Genomic DNA, 19,048 nt, shown 5'->3' on the forward strand with positions numbered 1-19,048 from the left:
TTCTGCCTCCCCACTTCCCGCCACTCTCTGAAGACTGGAGAAGGGACCCTCTTAAGAATATTAGAGGGGTGGGCAGGGGAAGGATTAGACCATGTGAAAAATGAACATAATATTTTAGCTGCAGTTATTCATTTTCAACTTTGTATCCTTGTTATAAAAAAGCGAGCCTAGACATGAAGTTGTTCCACCCATAACCTAGGTTTAAGGTGCCATTTAGCTCCTAGTGTTCATGTCTCAGTTTCTAACACTGGACTTGATGTGTCAAAAGGAACAGAAAACAGAATTGCACACATGGGGGGTTCTTTACATGGCAATCCCACCCCACCTTTTCACCACAGCAGTCTTCATTTCCTTATTTCTAAGTGTATATATGAGCGGGTTCAAAAATGGGGTTATTGTGGTGTAGAACACACAAACCACAGGATCCATGGAGTCCTGAGAAGCTGGCCTCAGGTAGTGATAAACCACAGGTAGGTAATATATTCCCACCACAGTAAGATGGGCTGTGCAGGTTGAGAAGGCCCGGCGACGCCCTTCCCTGCTGCTGATCCTCAAAATAGCTGAGGTGATGTAGACATAGGAGGTCAAGATCAGGAGGAAGCAGGTCATTGCCACACTGCCAATATCTATCAACACCATCATCTGATTGAACTCTGTATCAGCACAAGCCAGCTTCAGCATTGCAGGGATGTCACAAAAGATATATTCGATATCATTTCTTTGCCCGTATGGCAAGCTGTAGGTGAGGGTTGTTTGTATAATTGAGTTCAAACAGCCTCCAATCACCGTCCCCACGGAGAGGCCAAGGCAGGCTTTCCCATTCATGATGTTGCTGTAATGGAGAGGCTTACAAATGGCCAAGAAGCGATCATAAGCCATCAAGGTGTAAAGGAGACTTTCTGCACATCCAAGGAAATTGAAGAAAAATAACTGAGAGACGCAACTTGCGAAGGAGATGACCTTTCCACCAGGGATGAATCCTGCAATCACTTTGGGAATGACGACAGAGGAGAAAGCCATGTCCAGGATGGCCAGATGGCAGAGGAACCAGTACATGGGCTTGTGCAACTGGAGGTCAGAAGCCACCACCCAGAGAATGAGTGAATTTCCACCCAGGGTCAGCAGGAACATGAGCAAGAAGAAGAGAAACAATGGGACCTTCATTTCTGGTGGGTATTGGAACCCTGAGAGGACGAACTCTGTTGGTGCTGTTTCATTTGCACACTCCATTGGTAAGATATTAATATCAGTTAGATAAGTGTGATTAACATTTTGGAAGTGAATGAGAAGGTGAGATATCACTACTGATGACATTTTCCAAAAGTAGGTGACACCTATACAGTTCTAGGGAAGGACATGATCTATAGAAGCAGTTGTTGGCCTCCTCCCAGCACAATGGAAACAAGTCCATTAAGGTGAATGGAGAACTGCCAAACCTATCTCAGCCAACGCCCACCTGTCTGCCTTCCTAGTCGAAACTGATCCAAGGGCCTGCCTGCTTCCTCTTCCTTTGTCTCTGTCTTGCCCAGAAGAGTTCTATGGAAAACTTGCATTAGTTCACTCTGTCATTGGCTCTGGCACCACCCACTGTCTGTCTTCTTGCCTTTCCCCCGACCATTTCCAATGGGCACCAGCCACCACTGTCCCAGCAACAACTTAGACCTTTGTTGATATCTTAAGGAACCCAGATAGCAGATCATTGCTGAACAGCACGGGATTTGTGGTGGTAACTGCACCACAAGAGACAACGAAGTGTTGCTTTCCACTCTTGTTTCCCTATGTGTTGTTTGAGAGAAGGAAGGAGAGTTTCCTTTCTAACTGCGGTAGAGAACAGAGCAGAACTAAAAGGCTCTCTACATCCAACTGTAGGAACTAGCAACAGGCACTAGGAAGAGCCCAGTTTTAAAAGGCTGAAAAAATCTTGGCTTAATAGGTCAACGTCAGGTGAACGATTGGCAATAAATCTCCTTGTCAGAATCAGCCAGACATAAAATCCATCATGCAGTTAGGAAAGCAGTTGCCAGATTTGGTATGGAAGGATGCATTTATCCAAGGCTTGGAAATAATGTGGTTCTGACATCCTTTCAACAACTTGTGTATCCATTACAAACCACTCTGCAACAAATGTGAAAAAATAGCCTGGCTTTTCCACTTGAGTTCAGTGGACTTCTGCATCCATAGGGCCCACTCCTCAACAGTTATTTCCTGCCCTTGAGTCACCTTATTGGAGTTCAGTGATAAGCTGGAAAAAAACAACATTGCCTACAAGTCACATATACTCCAACATTAGCATACTAATGCTTTTGCCATGATACAGCTCTCGAAAGACTATTCTCAGTTTTTTAATCATATTATTTATTAAATGCATATCCTGTCTTGCGTTCCATCTTCTTCCATAAACACAGTTGGGAGGTGCTATTCAATGCAGTTTCCGGACAGTTATTGGCTAAATGAACTCTTTGATGACATGCTATAGAACCTGGTGATAGTTCCAAGCGGAATGGTGAGAGCTTCTGGCAGAATTGAATTTGTTGCTGTCAACCTTAAATCATTTATATCATTTCAGTTTGTTTCTGTTCAGAAGACTCACCTGATGTTTTACCAAGGGCCAAGGTGGCCCCTCAGTGCAAGCTATTTCATTGGAGTTGCCTTCACTCAGATATAACTTCAGCAAATGAGTGGGCAAAGGAAATCCTGAAGCTATATCCCCTTCCAGAGTGGTAGCTGTGTGATCTGCTGCAGGAGAGAACATGGAGGGTGTTGGAACACCTTAAAGGCTTTCAGCTATGCTGTGGCTAGGTCAGCCCACAAATCAGATTTCCTTTCATTCAGATTTGTTTCTTCTGAGACGCAGAAAACAGTTGGCATGAGGCATAGAGTATAGCTGTAGGGGATAATCAGCTCAATGTTTTTCACCGAGAGAGGCACCATTTCATCTCCCCCAGTATCTTTATAATACTGCAGCTTCACAGAGTTTAAGAGCAGATCCTTGTTCGTTCCCTCTGGAGGGAATGTGCTCATCTGAGAACATGTTTATGCCCTATGGTTTCATTAGATTCCAGACAGTGTCATTTATAATATGGTTTATTTGGAGGGTGGAAAGAGAGACTGATAGTTATTATAAATTCCACTGGGGAATAATTATTTGCAATCAATGGTTTTGGATGGTCATGAGCAAGAGTCTGGGGTGAGACAGCAGCTAGAAACCAGGACCTATATGGACTTCTGGGTTGGCGCCTCCGGCAATGGCGGAATTCCTCTGATCAGGAGGAATTTGCTCTGTGGAAATCAGGGTCTGGCCGCCACGGCGAAGGCGGAGACCCACTAAAAATCACAGGCGGGAGAAGTCTGTGAACGTGGGATTCGGCTGGCACCTTTTGCGCCTCCCCTACTCGCGGGGAGACCCGGTTTCGGGGATCCGGAGCGACGTGGGGTGAGCGGCGCAGTGCTTCAAATTGACTGCTTCTTTCACGGAGTGAAGCCGCACTGCTGTTGCCGGAGAGCACTGACTTTTTCCTGTGGACAATTTGATCCTAAACAACTACCCGTGAGTAGAATGGAAAATTGGATTTTTAAACGTCTTAATTTGGCACCGAAACAGGGAGGTTCAAACAGGAAGTCCGCCTTCCCTTTTTGTAAATACATTGAAGCAAAGAGCTTGCAAGCTAAAGTCTTGGAAAGTCCTCTGTAAAGGATTAAACTTCCATCGGCTAAAATCATTAAACCCCCCCTTGGAAGCAGGAGAAGAGGGGGGAAATTTTGGATCGCGTAAGGAAAGAGTGAAGAAAGTTAAATTACCACCGCTCTGAACCTGGAAACGGGCTGCTAGTAAGACTGACGTTTTGGGAAAGTTCATTGACTGTGAATAAAACGTTTGTTGACAGCTAGTTAAATAAGAGAAATACATTGTTTCCATTGTCTCCTTCTGCGTTTAAAAAGGAGTAAAAGTAACTGAAAATTGAAACTAATTTTATTGCTTGAACTGTGCTTAAAAGGATTGATACAAACAGAAATTGTTTCCCTCTAGAGGGAGCCTTTGAAACTGTTACAAGAGTTGAGCTGGTGGAATCTCCAGCTGCAAAATAAAAAACCGTGAGAACCAGGGATTGACCTTGGATCGGTTAAGAATGTCGACAGAAGAAGCCTTGGTGATTGCATTATGTAAGATGATTCATTGGAACAGCTCCACAAGAAGACGGATCTGATGACTATCAAAATTGATAACAAAAAGTGACTAATTTGGGACAAAAAGTGAACATCTATACAGAAACTATTCAGGAATCGATACAGGAATCTACTTTGACATGGCAAACTGGGGAGAAGGCGAGGGAGAAAGTTGTTGTTGAACCTAAAGTAATACAAGTGGAGAGCGAGAGAGCCCCAGCCTTACAGAGGCAATTTGATGACTATAAGTTGTTGCCTTCTATGATTGAATTCAGAGAAAGTCAGATTTTGAGGATTGGAGCCCTGCTTGGACTGGAGAAGGAAAGTTGGATAGATCACCTCATGCAGGGATTTACTGACCTTTGGGACCTGGACCTGGGTCAAGAGGAGATTGGAGCTGTGGGGACTTTTAGATTTGGAGGGATTTTGAAACACGTCCTGAAATATCTTTTGGATTTTAGTTTTAACTATGGAGATTTGGCTGACCTGTCGAGAAGGAATAAAAACATTGCTAGGTCGGAGCTTCCCCGAGATCTACTCTTCAGTATCAAAGGAAGGAAATTAAGAACAAGATCAGCAGAAGACAAAGTAAAGTGCATGTATAAATATGAAGAAGACCTGCAGAAGGGACTTGGAAAAGAGTTAAGAGCCTCAGACAGAAGATCACCAGGTTGATGGACTATATGGAATTGACGGAAATGGCTGGCAGAATCCGAGACCAGGGAGAAGAGACGGTGGAAGAAGATTGGGAAAAGTTTAAAGTCTATTTATAGAAATACTGTAAAATTAATGAGTGTCAGAAAAATGTTGGAATGAAATTATATGGCTTTAGTGGAAATGTTATAAGGAGTTAAGCATAAATAAGTATTATAGTATTAATGGAAAATAAGGTTAAAATAAGTTAAGATAATTATATGACAGAAAATAGAGAAAGATGGAAAGGAATTGCTGAAACAATTAATAGAAGTGGAATACAAAAAGGGAGGTGAGAGGAGGTCGATGAAACAAGGGAATGGAAGATAAGGCATTGAAATGGTATGATGTATGTTTTTAAATTGTTTTTGCTCTGTTTTGTATAGTTTAATGTGTGAATGTTGCGTTGTGTATTGTTTATATATTGTATTGTATTGTTTTTCTTTCTTTTGCTTCTTCTTTTTTTTCTTTTTCTTTTTTTTTGTAAGGTTTTTTTTTGTACTTACAGAGTAATCCTAACCATGTCTACTCAGAACTAAGTCACTGAATCCAGAGCCTGGATAGCTCAGTTGGTTAGACCATGGTGCTGATAATGCGAAGGTTGCAGGTTCGATCCCTGTATGGACCAGCTGCATATTCCTGCATTGCAGGGGGTTGGACTAGATGATCCTCAGGGTCCCTTCCAACTCTATAGTGCTATGCTATGCTATGCTATGAATTAAATGAAGCTCACGTCCAATTTAGTGAGGTTCGGATTGCAGCCTTCAGCACTTCAATAGGACTTATGTCTAAGTTAGACAAGGCTAAGATTGTGCTGACTAAACCCAAACCTCAGAAATGATGCAATCCTAGCCATGTCTACTCAGAAGTACGTCTCACTGGGTTCAATGGGATTTATGTGCAGGTAAGTGGAGTTAGGATATAAGACTTATTTATTGTTACATTGTTGTTGTTCTGTTTTCTAAATGTGAACTTTTCTCCCTGCATTTGCCCCTAGGAGAAATGCTGGCTATACTGCAGAGATTTAAATACAGTGGGGTTATTATTATTTTCTCCCTTGGGAAAGTTGTTATTTTTATTTAACAAGGAGATCTTATAGATAATATTTGCTTACGAGTTCTCAGTATGTCTCAGTTTAGGTTTTTCTCCCTTCAAAGTAGATTTTTCTATTTTTCTAACAGTTAAAATGTCTAGGGCACAATCCTGCCCAAAACAAGCAATCTAAATACAGTAGTATTGATTTTATGTGCTTAGCTTTTCTTATAAGCTTCATTTTGCCTCGTTAGAATCAAAGGAACCATTTTCTTCTTTTTTGCATTTGGGGAAAGGGAGACACTGTTGTTCTAGTAAGCCATACTCTTTGTATACTAAAATTACAAGCATGTTGTTACTCTGTCCGCTGTGTAAGAAGTAGGAAGAAGAAGCTGGTCCTTTATTTATTGAATAATATGCATATGGCTACTAGCTGAACCTGAGAAAAACCAAATAATTAAGCACCTGTGTTATCATTGGCATGTGCCACTGGTTTCACCAACAGGACAATCCTAGACTTGTTTACTCCAGAAAAAGTATTATCTTCTAGCTCCATGGGTCTTGTTTCCTGGCAAGTGGCTTTATGATTGCAGCCTCCATGCTTATTAATCTGTTCTCTGTTGTGGGGTATTCCCCCTTCTCTTCTTCTGTAGGGACAGGTCCCATGGAGAAAACCTCACGGTGGTGACCCACTTCATCCTCCTTGGTATCCCCCATACAGAAGGTCTCCAGAACATCCTCTTCCCTGTCTTCTTACTCTTCTACATGTGCACTTTGCTGGGGAACCTATTGATCATGACTGCTGTCCTCACTGACTCCCGTCTTCACACCCCCATGTACTTCTTCCTTTTCAATCTCTCCATCCTTGACATTGGGTTCTCTTCCGTTAGCACCCCAAAGATGTTGGCCAACCTTTGGGGGCAAAGCAGAGTCATACCGCTGGGTGGATGTGTGTGCCAGGTCTTCTTCTACCATTTCCTAGGGAGCACAGAATGCCTCCTTTATACCGTCATGGCTTATGACAGATACGTCGCCATCTGTCACCCACTGCGCTATCTCATCATCATGAACTGGAAGGTATGTGCCATCTTGGCTGCTGGCACATGGGTCACCAGCTCCTTCCATGCCACCATCCTCACGACCTTGACTTTCACCCTACCCTATTGTGGTCCCAGTGAAGTGGACTACTTTTTCTGCGACATCTTTCCCGTCGTCAAGTTGGCTTGCGCCGACACCCTCATCATCGAGACGGTGAGCTTCACCAACATTGGTGTTGTGCCCATGACCTGCTTCATCCTCATCCTGACATCCTATGTTCGCATTGTCTACTCTGTCCTGAGGATGAGTTCTGGGGAAGGACGGCGCAAGGCAGCCTCTACCTGTGCCTCACATTTGACTGTGGTCACCCTCTTCTTTGGCCCCTGTGCTTTGATCTATACTCAGCCGTCCTTAAGTGAAATCTTGGTGACCCCTGTGCAGATCTTTGGCAATGTGGTGACACCCATGCTCAACCCAGTCATTTACACGCTTCGGAACAAAGAAGTGAAAGCAGCTTTGACTAAGCTGACAGGGGCAAAGAGAGTGACTCAGACTATAACTCACTAGCTCAGTGGCTTTCAATTCCTGACCCCCCCCCAACCACTTAAAAATTGCTGAGGGTCTTGACAGACCACTTAACGATTTTTCTGCCTCTTGTAGCCATTGTGATGCACCGTTTTTAGTTGTATTTTTATTTTTATTGCTTCTTTTATTTATTTTTACTTTGTATATTATTGTATGACCTATGAATTTAAATTATAATGCAATAAATATAAGAGATAAAAGAAGCAATATAAACACAATTTAAAAAATCAATATGAATAAGTAATAGGTAAATGGTAAAGGACCTCTGGACAGTTAAGTACAGTCAAAGGTGACTATTGGGTGCAGTGCTTGTCTGGCTTTCAGGCTGAGGGAGCCAGCTTTTGTCCACTGATAGCTTTCCAGGTCATGTGGCCAGCATGACCTAACCGCTTCTGGTGCAACAGAACACCATGACGGAAACCAGAGCACACAGAAACTCCATTTACCTTTCTGCCACAGTAGTACCTATGTATCTACTTGCACTGGCATGCTTTCGAACTGCTAGGTTGGCAGAAGCTGGGACAGAGCAACAGGAGCTCATTCTGTCACAGGGATTTGAACTGCCGACCTTCTGAGCAGCAAGCCCAAGAGGGTCAATGGTTTAGACCACTGCGCCACCTACATCCCCTGAATATGTAATGCAGACATGCCACAGGCCACCTGAATGAAGCTTGTGGACAACTGACTCATAGACCACTTTTATCACTTCTTCAATTTCTTATATTGTATTTTCATTGTGTTGCCATATGAATTCCATAGAATGCAATATAAAATGCAATACTAAATATTCAAATGCAATATAAGAAAGAAAAGAAGCAATAAAAGTACTATTAAAAATTAAGATGAATAGTGAATGCGCTGTGCTCGCCATTCACAGCCACTGCTTCAATCACTCTTCCCAGACACACATCATGGACCCACCTGAATAACAGACCACAATTTGAGAACCACTCCACTAGCTCATTGAGGTTGCCATAGCTAGAGTGTGAGCTGTTGACAAGAAAACCCAAGGTTCAAATCCGCCAGTTGTTCATTTGATGACCTTAATCAAGTCACTTTTTCCTCAACTCAGCCTGCTTTAAAGGACTTTAAAAGCCTGTGTGTCTGATTCTTCTTTTATTTTTGATAAAGTACACACTGAGATTTTAAAAAACTTTATTAAGTGTGCATTTTTGTGATAAATTCAACAGTTAAAATGTAAATTTGGTGTGGGTATTAAAATGCTGATTAATGTAGAACAAGGAAATAAAATATTTTGGAATGAACACCAGGAAAATTGGCATGGACCAGAGGTACACTGATTTATCCATTCTTTGTTGTATACAGACGTGCCTAAGAGCCAAGCAAAAAGCAAAAGTCAGATTAGCTAGGATGCTAAGGAGCAGTTTTAATGCTCTGAGGAGAACAGCAAGAGGGGTCTGAGGGAGACAACGCTGAAAATATTGTTGTTTAGTCGTTTAGTTGTGTCCGACTCTTCGTGACTCCATGGACCAGAGCACGCCAGGCACTCCTGTCTTTCACTGCCTCCTGCAGTTTGGTCAAACTCATGCTGGTAGCTTTGAGAATACTGTCCAACCATCTCTTCCTCTGTCATCCCCTTCTCCTTGTGCCCTCCATCTTTCCCAACATCAGGGTCTTTTCCAGGGAGTCTTCTCTTCTCATGAGGTGGCCAAAGTATTGGAGCCTCAGCTTCACAATCTGTCCTTCTGGTGAGCACTCAGGGCTGATTTCCTTAAGAATGGATCGGTTTGATCTTCTTGCAGTCCATGGGACTCTCAAGAGTCTCCTCCAGCACCATAATTCAAAAGCATCAATTCTTCGGCAATCAGCCTTCTTTATGGTCCAGCTTTCACTTCCATACATCACTACTGGGAAAACCATAGCTTTTACTATACGGACCTTTGTTGGCAAGGTGATATCTCTGCTTTTTAAGAGAAAAATAATAGTGGACTATTTATAAGAGAATGGGAGGATGCTGAGGGGGAGAATAAAGTTACTTTATTTATTTATTTATTTATTTATTTATTTATTTATGTAGTCAGATACCATCTATTTCAATCTGCCTCAAGGCAGTGTAGAAGTTAAAAATGATGAAAGACTGACATCACAAAAATATAAATAAAATACAGCTGATGATGCAAGAACATTGTGTTATACCTGACATTAAACTCTTTGAAAAGCTTGAGTGGACAGGTATGCTTTTCACAATGGCCAAAAAACACACATCAACATTGGCGCACGTCAAAGCTCTGAGGGAAGATGATTCCACATAATGGAGGCCACTGCAGAGAAGGTCCTCCCCATGGCTGCTGCTAATTGAGATTGTGGCTTAACGCAGCTGAGCTCAATGCTTAGGCAGGGCAATGGAATGAGAGAGGCTCTTGCAAGTATTCTGGTCCCAAGTTGTTCACAATAAATGAATGTTGGTTATTGCCACACCGTGGAAAGCTTTGTGACAGGTATCATATGGCCCAAATGGCACCACATATGGAGAACATTTAACAGAGAACGGAAGACCAGAAGAAAACTATTTTGTAGCCAGTGAAGCAAGTTTTGTGGGCAGTGTGTTGTGCTCTTGAGGATATGCTATCTTGGAACCTCTTTCAGAAATGATTAACTCAGTTCCTGACTGAGAGGCAGTAGCCATGGAACCTCAAGGTCTTCCAGCAGGCTGAGAGTAAACACGTAAGGTTTTAAAATACGTGAGAAGTAGATGGAAGACATGCACATGTCAGAGCTCAGAAGATTATTATTATTATTATTATTATTATTATTATTATTATTATTATTACCCCGCCCTCCCCAGCCAAGGCCGGGCTCAGAGTGGCTTACTAGCAATAATAAAAACAAGTTAAATGATTACAACTTAAAAACAAAATTAAAAATACAACATTAAAATATTGAAACATTAAAATATTAAAATGTAGCCTCATCGCAGGAGGAGAAGGAAAAGAAGGGGGGGAGGGAGGGAGGGAGGGAGGGAGGGATTCAAATTGGCTCCAAGCCAAAGGCCAGGCGGAACAACTCTGTCTTACAGGCCCTGCGGAAAGAAATCAGATCCTGCAGGGCCCTGGTCTCATGAGGCAGAGCGTTCCACCAGTCCGGAGCCAGAGTTGAAAAGGCCTTGGCTCTGGTTGAAGCCAATCTAACTTCCTTAGGGCCCGGGACCACTAGGGTGTTGCTATTTATGGACCTTGAGGCTCTCCGTGGGGCATACCGAGAGAGGCGGTCCCGTAGGTATGAGGGTCCTAGGCCGTGAAGGGCTTTAAAGGTCAAAAGAAGCACCTTAAATCTGATCCTGTACTCCACCGGGAGCCAATGCAGCTGGAAAAGCACTGGGTGAATATGCTCCCATGGCAGAGACCTCGTGAGGAGCCTCACTGCAGCATTCTGCACCCGCTGGAGTTTCTGGGACAGCTTCAAGGGCAGCCCCGCGTAGAGCAAATTACAGTAGTCAAGCCTGGAGATGACCGTCGCATGGATCACTGTGGTCAGGTCAGGTCGGGGCGGGAAAGGTAAGGGACCAACTGCTTGATGCGGCGATGGTGGAAAAATGTCGCCTTGGCTGTTGCTGTAACTTGCGCCTCCATGGAAAGGGAGGCATCAAGGATTACACCCAAACTCTTAACGGAAGGCCATTGCACTAATTGGGCCCCCGCAAGAGAGGGGAGTTGGTCCCTCATCCCCATGCCATCCCGACCCAGCCATAGGACCTCTGTCTTCGAAGGATTTAGTTTCAATCGGCTCCCACAAAATCATCCAGCCACAGCTTCCAAGCATCTGGTCAGTGTGTTTGGGGCTGAGTCAGTGTGGCCATCCATCAGCAGATAGAGCTGAGTGTCATCAGCATATTGGTGACAACCCAGCCCAAAGCTCCGGATAATCTGGGCAAGGGGGCGCATAAAGATGTTAAAAAGCATTGGGGAGAGGATTGCACCCTGCGGCACTCCACACACCAAGGAGTGGCGCGACGACATTTCCCTCCCTAGTGCCACCCTCTGTCCCCAACCAGAGATAAAAGAGCACAGCCAGTTACGGGCTATGCCCTGTATCCCCACATCTGCGAGGCGGTGGTCCAGAAGATCATGATCGACCATGTCAAAGGCTGCTGACAAATCCTGTCCTGACAAAACCAGTCCTGACCCGCCTTGATCCAACTGTCTACGGAGATCATCTGTCAGGGCAACCAGAGCCATCTCAGTCCCAAAACCAGGACGGAAACCGGACTGAAATGGATCTAAAGCCGATGTTTCCTCCAGAAACCTACCAAGCTGTTCAGCAACCGCTCTCTCAATTACCTTACCCAGATATGGAAGATTTGAAACTGGGCGGTAATTGGATAGGTCTAAGGGATCTAATGAAGTTTTCTTTAAGAGTGGACATACCATTGCTTCCTTCAGTTCCCCTGGTAATGTCCCCGTGTCAAGGGACAAATTGATAATTTCAACCAGGGGGGTCCGCGCAACATCTGGACACTCCCTAATCAGCCAAGACGGGCACGTCTACAGATCTGTAGACCTCTTTCTTAAATTTTCCAGGCTTGATTATGAAGTTAAAATAACAATAAAAAAACAATCCAGTGAGAAATGTGATATTAAATAAACAAAAAAAGAATGAGAGAGAGAAACTGTACCAACCCTCCGCAAATAGCGTTCATGGCCTTACCTCATAAAATTAAGCACCTTCTCAAGAGACGATACTGTGAATTAGATGTTGCAACAAAACCCAACCTGATATAGAAAACGAATGTTATGGATACCAAAGAAAGCTTCATTTCATTGGGATTTGCCATCCCTGTGACCAGCCTATCAGATAAATAATCAGTGCTTTTTTCTGGAGAGACACAGGGATACGCCTACCCCTAAACATTTTGTGAAGTTTTGTACTATTGTCCATTTACTGTATTTCTTTTTCCCGATTTGAACTATAAAATGGTGGTTTTCTTGAGTGAAAATTAGAGGACCCCTAAGCGTTTTTAAAGAAAAAAAGCACTGATAATAATAATAATTTATTATTTACACCCCGCCCATCTGGCTGGGTTATCCCAGCCACTCTACAAATGGCCACCAAATGGAGGCAAAATCCATATGTGTGACTGCACTCAAAAATGCCCTTAATTTACAAGTCAATTTCTCAGAAATGAGGAAAAAACTTTATTAAACCAAAAAATCAAAGAAAAACCCAATGACTCTTTCCAGCCCTGCGGTCAAGCAAGCAGCTGTAGCCTTGCCTGCTTCAAGATCAGGATGGCAGACCTTAGAGAAAGGAAATGAGTTATACATTAATTTGTCCTTATTTGCTTTTCTAATCCATCCTGTTTTGTTAAAATAGAGGAAAATGTGTTTTTATAATAAAAGGGCTAAAGCAAGCCTCTTGGTCAAAGCAAGACTCTGTTACAAGACTCTCAAGGTTGCTTGAGATTAGCAACCATCCTGCCTCCTGGAAATTTGAGGCTAGTAACGCTGTCGGTCCCCCACATTCTAGGGAAATGATATTGCTCATGTAGGAGGTCCTAGGTAAAGGTAAAGGGACCCCTGACCATTAGGTCCAGTCGTGGCTGACTCTGGGGTTGCAGCGCTCATCTTGCTTTATTGGCCGAGGGAGCCAGCATACAGCTTCCGGGTCATGTGGTCAGCATGACTAAGCCGCTTCTGGCAAACCAGAGCAGCACACAGAAACACCATTTACCTTCCTGCCAGAGTGGTATCTATTTATCTACTTGCACTTTGATGTGCTTTCGAACTGCTAGGTTGGCAGGAGCAGGGACCGAGCAATGGGAGCTCACCCCATCACGGGGATTCGAACTGCCCACCTTCTGATCGGCAAGTCCTAGGCTCTGTGGTTTAACCCACAGTGCCACCTGCGTCCCTTGTAGGAGGTCCTAGCCTCTCACATTTTCTGGTGAGCAACTTCTTCTGGTGATACACTGGGATTTTTTTAGCATCTGCCTCCTGGCAACATTTCTTATCCTCCGTCCCCATTTTTGGATGACTACAGACTTTTAAAGAGCATGAAGGTTGGTGCCTTGCCCCTCGCATTCCCTGTGCCATTGGGTTGATCATGTAGTGCAGTTGTGGCCAGTGAGGCACCATTTTTCTCCTGGCTTCCCAACACAGCAGGTCACTGAGAGTGAAAGGGGAGATGTGAAGCCCAGAGAGCTTGGCCTGGTGCAGTGCATGGCGGAGGGGCCCATCCAAGGATCCCAACACCACATGCTGCACCAGTCCAAGCTCCCTTCCCTTCTCGGTAAGCGCTCTGTTAATAAGTTGGGAGAGCAACAGTGCCCCATCCATGTTGCTTCAGTGGCCACTTCTGGTATAGTGTGAGAGGCACTCAGTTCCTCAAAGTTTCTTATTAGGGTCCTGGGTCTGGTTCTAAAGTAAGAACATAAGGAGAGCTTGCTGGATCAGGCCAATAGCCCATCTAGTCCAGAACCCTGTTCTTTCGGTGGCCAACCAGATGCCTCTGGGAAACTCATAAACAGGACCAGAACGCAAGGTCACTCTCTTCTCCTGTGGTTTTCAGCAGGTATTAACAAGCATTACTGCTTCTGACTGTGAAAGGCCCGCATAGCAATCATGGCTAATAGCTATGGACCTTGGTTCAGCAGCCTGTCATCTCCCAACGTCAGATTCATTAGGTACCTAAATCAGTAGCCCTGTAGATTCTGATTTGGTGTCCTGGTCACTGCTGGACTCCAAACCCATGAAACCTCTCACTCTAATGTTTCACAAGATTCATCCCCATTCCTGTGAGTTGATTACACCCGCAAACAATTGTTTACAAAGAATAGCTTCTCACATCGAGGGATTCCATGGCAGATACCAGCCTGCGCTGCAATCTATTGCACCACATGGACCACACAGAGCTCCATACTAGAGTGCCCTCCCCGTCAGTTTTAGAAGGGCAACTTTTATATCTTTGTTCCTTAGAGTATAGATTATGGGGTTCAGAAGTGGAGTCAGTGAAGTGTAGAACACAGCCACTACCCCGTCCAGTGGATCCTGCGATCCTGGTCTCAGATAAATGAAAACAAGTGGCACATAATAAGTCACCACCGCAGTAAGATGAGCTGAGCAGGTGGAGAACGCTCGCCAGCGCCCTTCAGTGCTGCGGATTTTCAGTATGGCAGATAAAATGTACATGTAGGAAATCAGGATGAGAAAGAAGCAAGTGGTGGCTACAAAGCCAACATCAACCATGGTTACCACCTCGTTGAGTGCCGTGTCAGCACAAACCAGCTTCAGCACTGCCGGGATATCACAGAAGATATAGTTCACCTGGTTTCTCCACCCAAAGGGCAGGCGGAAAACTAGGGCTGTCTCCATCACAGAGTGAAGACAGCCACCAAGCCAGGTACCCATGGCGAGGAAAAGACACGTCCTACGGCTCATGATGGTGCCATAATGGAGTGGCTTGCAAATGGCCAGGAAACGGTCATAGGCCATCAGAGTGTAGAGGAAGCATTCTGTGCAGCCCAGGAAGTGGAAGAAGAAGAGTTGGCACACACAGCCCCCAAAGGAGATGCTCCCACCACCCTCTAGAAACCCAGCAATCACCTTGGGGACAATCACAGTGGAGACCGTCATGTCCAAGAAGGACAGGTGGCAAAGGAACCAGTACATGGGCTTGTGGAGCTGGGGATTGGACATCACAACTAACAAAATCAGAAAGTTTCCAAGGAGAGTCAGTAAGTAGATAAGCAGGAAGAAGATGAATAAAGGACCCACCAAGTTCTTGGGGTATGGAAAGCCAGCAAGGACAAACTCAGTCAATGGAGTTTGATTTTTGTATTCCATCTCTGTAATGTAAAATCATGGGCATAGTCAGTAAGTAAGGGGTGAAGAACAGAACTAGCAACAACAACATGCAGAACAAAAGTTATGAGTCATGAACTAATCAGGCCCTCGATGAAATTTCTTAGGGGAGATCTAGACCATCCACTTCAAGAACATCCAATGCACAGTTATATCACATGACTTTCCCCCAAAGAATCCTGGGAACTGCAGTTTGTTAAGGGTACTGGGAACTGTAGCTCTGTGAGGGGAAAACCACAGGACTGGGTGGGGTGGTCACATGTTTTAAATGTGCATTGGAGATGCTCTGAATATATGGTGTAGATCTGCCCTCAATGTTGGTTTCTTTCTTGTATGAGGATTGCTAATGTATTGCTCTGTATAGCACAGCATACTTTAATACCACATAGCATAGCAGGTAAAGGTCCTTTGGGTGAGAAGGGGCTGAAAAAGGTGCCCCTTCTCCACCACACACTATATGTGATCTTAAAAGCAACATCAGGCCCCTGTTTCACATTGGCTTGAGCGGGAATACACTAAAGCAATTTGTTGCAGGTCCCACTTGAGGGAAGATATTGTGGCTGTGTTGCTCAGGGATGAGACAAAGGCATTCTGGACATACGTCAAGACATACGTCTTCTGTATATTTCTTTTTCCCCCCAAGGATCTCAAAGTGTTTTATCGGTATTAACATTACAAAAAATTCAGCAGGTTAGGTCACAAAATGACTCGTCTGAGGACACACAGAAAGATCAAGGATCTCCTGACTCATACTCATACATTGCACACAAATATGCAAATCTTTTTGGTTCAAGATTTTGTTCATGGGGATGCTTCAGAATCCAAATAAATAATGAACACAGATATATTAAATGATGCAATTTTACTCTACAGGGGCATGCTAAGCTAAGCACCCTGGTTATCCATCTTAATACAGTAAAGAACAGTAACCAATATGTTCTGGTGACTGTCCTTTCCACTAGGAACCAGTTACCTACTAGTCTGTTCATTAGAATGCTTCCAAATTAGTGCACAAACAGCTTTATCTCCTCTTTCAGAAATTTTTCTACAGAGTGTTAAGATGTTTTGTGATGCCATTCAAGTGAGTATAGAATTGCAGCCTAACTTAGATCATTCTGTGTTTGAGAAATGATGGTAAGCATCTATAACTCTTGATCTCAGCCCTTTATTCTAGTAAAGGGGTCAGCAAACCTTTTCAACAGGGGGCCTGTCCACTGTCCCTCAGACCTTGCGGGGGCTGGACTATATTTGGGGGGGGGATGAATGAATTCCTATGCCCCACAAATAACCCAGAGATGCATTTTAAATAAAAGGACACATTCTACTTATGTAAAAATCCACTGATTCCCGGACCATCCGCAGGCCAGATTTAGAAGTTTATTGGGCCGGATCTGGGCCTTAGTTTGCCTACCCATGTTCTAGTACAAACATATCTCAACCACAGACTTTGCCTCTAAAGCCAAGAAGAATGGTAACACAACTAGGGAGTTAAGAGAAGCTCTTTCAACTTTGTGTCTAATAAATAATTGGAAGACACCTTATCTCAAAGTGTCTGCTGGCCATCTGCTCTTGGTGGAGAGAGAAGAAGCCTCTCCAAAGATGGAATCTGTTCAGAAGATAAGTCCAACTCTTTTTAAGTTAAGAATCCTCTTTTGCTACTGTTGAATTCAGCTGTGGTATTCCTGACATCCTTTTCATGGTCTTCGTTATGTCAGCTCTAACCCTACCTTCAGACCCAGAAGTCTGCAGACCCCCAGAAGGTCTCTTGTTCTGCAGACCTTACTCAAAGAGTATGGTTGCTCCCTTTCATCACAGGATGAAACTCTTTTTTTTTTCTATACATGTTCTCCTCTGCCTGCATTTCCCCCCTCTCCCTCTTTCTTGTCTTTCCTCCATCCACTCTTCCCTTATAGAGTTTCCTCTCCTATCTCATCTTGTACAGTTTCCATTCCTGCCAGCCTTTTCACCCCTTTCTCACTTTCTGGCTCCCTTTCCATCCTATCATTCTTCCTCTTTTCTGCTCTTCATTGTCCTCACCAAAGCAGCACTGTTTCCCCTTGAAGCTCGCTCCTTTTCTCTCTACCTCCTCCATCTTCTTCCCGCGTTCCTCTTTCTTCACCTTTTCTACTGCCGCAGTCTCTTTGTCTCTTCTGCGTTCCTCCTCTTCTGTGTCACTCTCCTCCCTGCCTCTTCCTCCTTATCCACATCCGCAGCACGACTTGGCTCAGGCACTCTCACATGCTGACAATTTAAGAGTTTCTGAATGCTCTCTGGTTCCTCCCAACATGAGGCACTTGCACCCACTAGGATTCCCTCAGAATGGTTTGTGGCTATGGCCCCATGTGGTGCCTCTCTCTGTCTCCCTCAACCCCAAATGTATTTATATTCCTTAAAGCCCTATCACACCAGAAACACAGTGACAAACAAAAATGCCGTCTCCAAGCAAACTCCTTTGAGATGTTACTATTTCAAGTAAATTGAAGTGTCTAAGACCCCAGTGATCATATCCCTATGGCTCTTTGATTGTTTATACAGCGGTACCTCGGGTTACAGACACTTCAGGTTACAGACTCAGCTAACCCAGAAATAGTACCTCGGGTTAAGAACTTTGCTTCAGGATGAGAACAGAAATCACGCGGTGGCAGCAGCGGGAGGCCCCATTAGCTAAAGTGGTACCTCAGGTTAAGAACCGTTTCAGGTTAAGAACGGACCTCCAGAACGAATTAAGTTCTTAACCCGAGGTACCACTGTATAAGAAACAGCTCTTAATAGTTCAAGTATATTGCATAACACAGGGGTCAGCAAACTTTTTCAGCAGGGTGGCCGGTCCACTGTCCCTCAGACCTTGTGGGGGGCCGGACTATATTTTTTTGGGGGGAATTAACAAATTCCTATGCCCCACAAATAACCCAGAGATGCATTTTAAATAAAAGGACATATTCTACTCATGTAAAAACATGCCAATTTTTGGACCGTCTGTGGGCCAGATTGAGGAGGCGATTGGGCCAGATCCGGCCCCTGGGCCTTTGTTTGCTTACCCATGGTGTAACTCCTCATTATCATCATCATTGCAGTCCTTTCAGGATTGACAATGACAGCTTTCACATATATCCTTTTTTTTAAAAAAAAAAAAAAAGAGTATTATGAAAATGCAAACATACAAAAAAAGGAAAATAATAATCATAACATAGAATCATAGAGCAGAATTGTAGAGCTAGAAGGTACCCCAAGGATCATCTAGTCCAACCCCCTGCAATGCAAGAATTTCACCTAAAGCATCCATGAGAGATGGCCATCCAACCTCTGCTTAAAAACCTCCAAAGGAAGGAGAGTCCACAACCACCCGAGGCAGACTCTTCTACTATTGAACAGCTTTTGCTGTCAGAATCTCCTTTCTTGTAACTTGAAGCCTTTGGTTCAGGTCCTAGCCTCCAGAGCATGAGAAATCAAGCTTGCTCCATCTTCCATGTGACAGCCCTTGAGATATTTGAAGATGGCTGTCATATCCCTTCTCAGTCTCCTCTTCTCTGGGCTAAACATACCCAACTCCCTCAACCATTCCTCATAAGGCTTGGTTTCCAGATCCATGATCATCTTGGTTGCCCTCCTCTGCACTTGTTACAGTAGGGTTCCTCAACCTCGGCCCTCCAGATGTTTTTGGCCTACAACTCCCACGATCCCTAGCTAGCAGGACCAGTGATCAGGGATGATGGGAATGG

General features: G+C 44.1%; 3 protein-coding genes across 3 annotated transcripts; 1 reads left to right on the forward strand and 2 right to left on the reverse strand.

The window, feature by feature from the left end:
• Positions 1-303: 303 nt before the first annotated feature.
• Positions 304-1,230, reverse strand: LOC309328548 (olfactory receptor 10G6-like; the record flags this gene model as incomplete). Its single annotated transcript, XM_081838545.1, has 1 exon — positions 304-1,230. The coding sequence occupies one exon, from the start codon at positions 1,228-1,230 to the stop codon at positions 304-306; it is 927 nt and encodes a 308-aa protein (XP_081694671.1).
• A 4,523-nt stretch (positions 1,231-5,753) lies between these two features.
• On the forward strand, positions 5,754-7,494 carry LOC309328549 (olfactory receptor 10D3-like; the record flags this gene model as incomplete). The annotated part of the gene is made up of 2 exons (XM_081838546.1): positions 5,754-5,761; positions 6,543-7,494. The coding sequence occupies 2 exons, from the start codon at positions 5,754-5,756 to the stop codon at positions 7,492-7,494; spliced, it is 960 nt and encodes a 319-aa protein (XP_081694672.1).
• Positions 7,495-14,387: 6,893 nt separating this feature from the next.
• LOC309326629 (olfactory receptor 10G6-like) lies at positions 14,388-15,311 on the reverse strand (the record flags this gene model as incomplete). The annotated part of the gene is made up of 1 exon (XM_081835499.1): positions 14,388-15,311. One exon carries the CDS (start codon positions 15,309-15,311, stop codon positions 14,388-14,390), a length of 924 nt encoding a protein of 307 aa, XP_081691625.1.
• Between the last annotated feature and the right edge of the window lie 3,737 nt (positions 15,312-19,048).

The sequence above is a fragment of the Podarcis erhardii genome, assembly GCF_964252035.2.
Source record: "Podarcis erhardii genome assembly, chromosome: 13".
In the NCBI taxonomy this organism is placed as follows: Eukaryota; Metazoa; Chordata; class Lepidosauria; order Squamata; family Lacertidae; genus Podarcis; species Podarcis erhardii.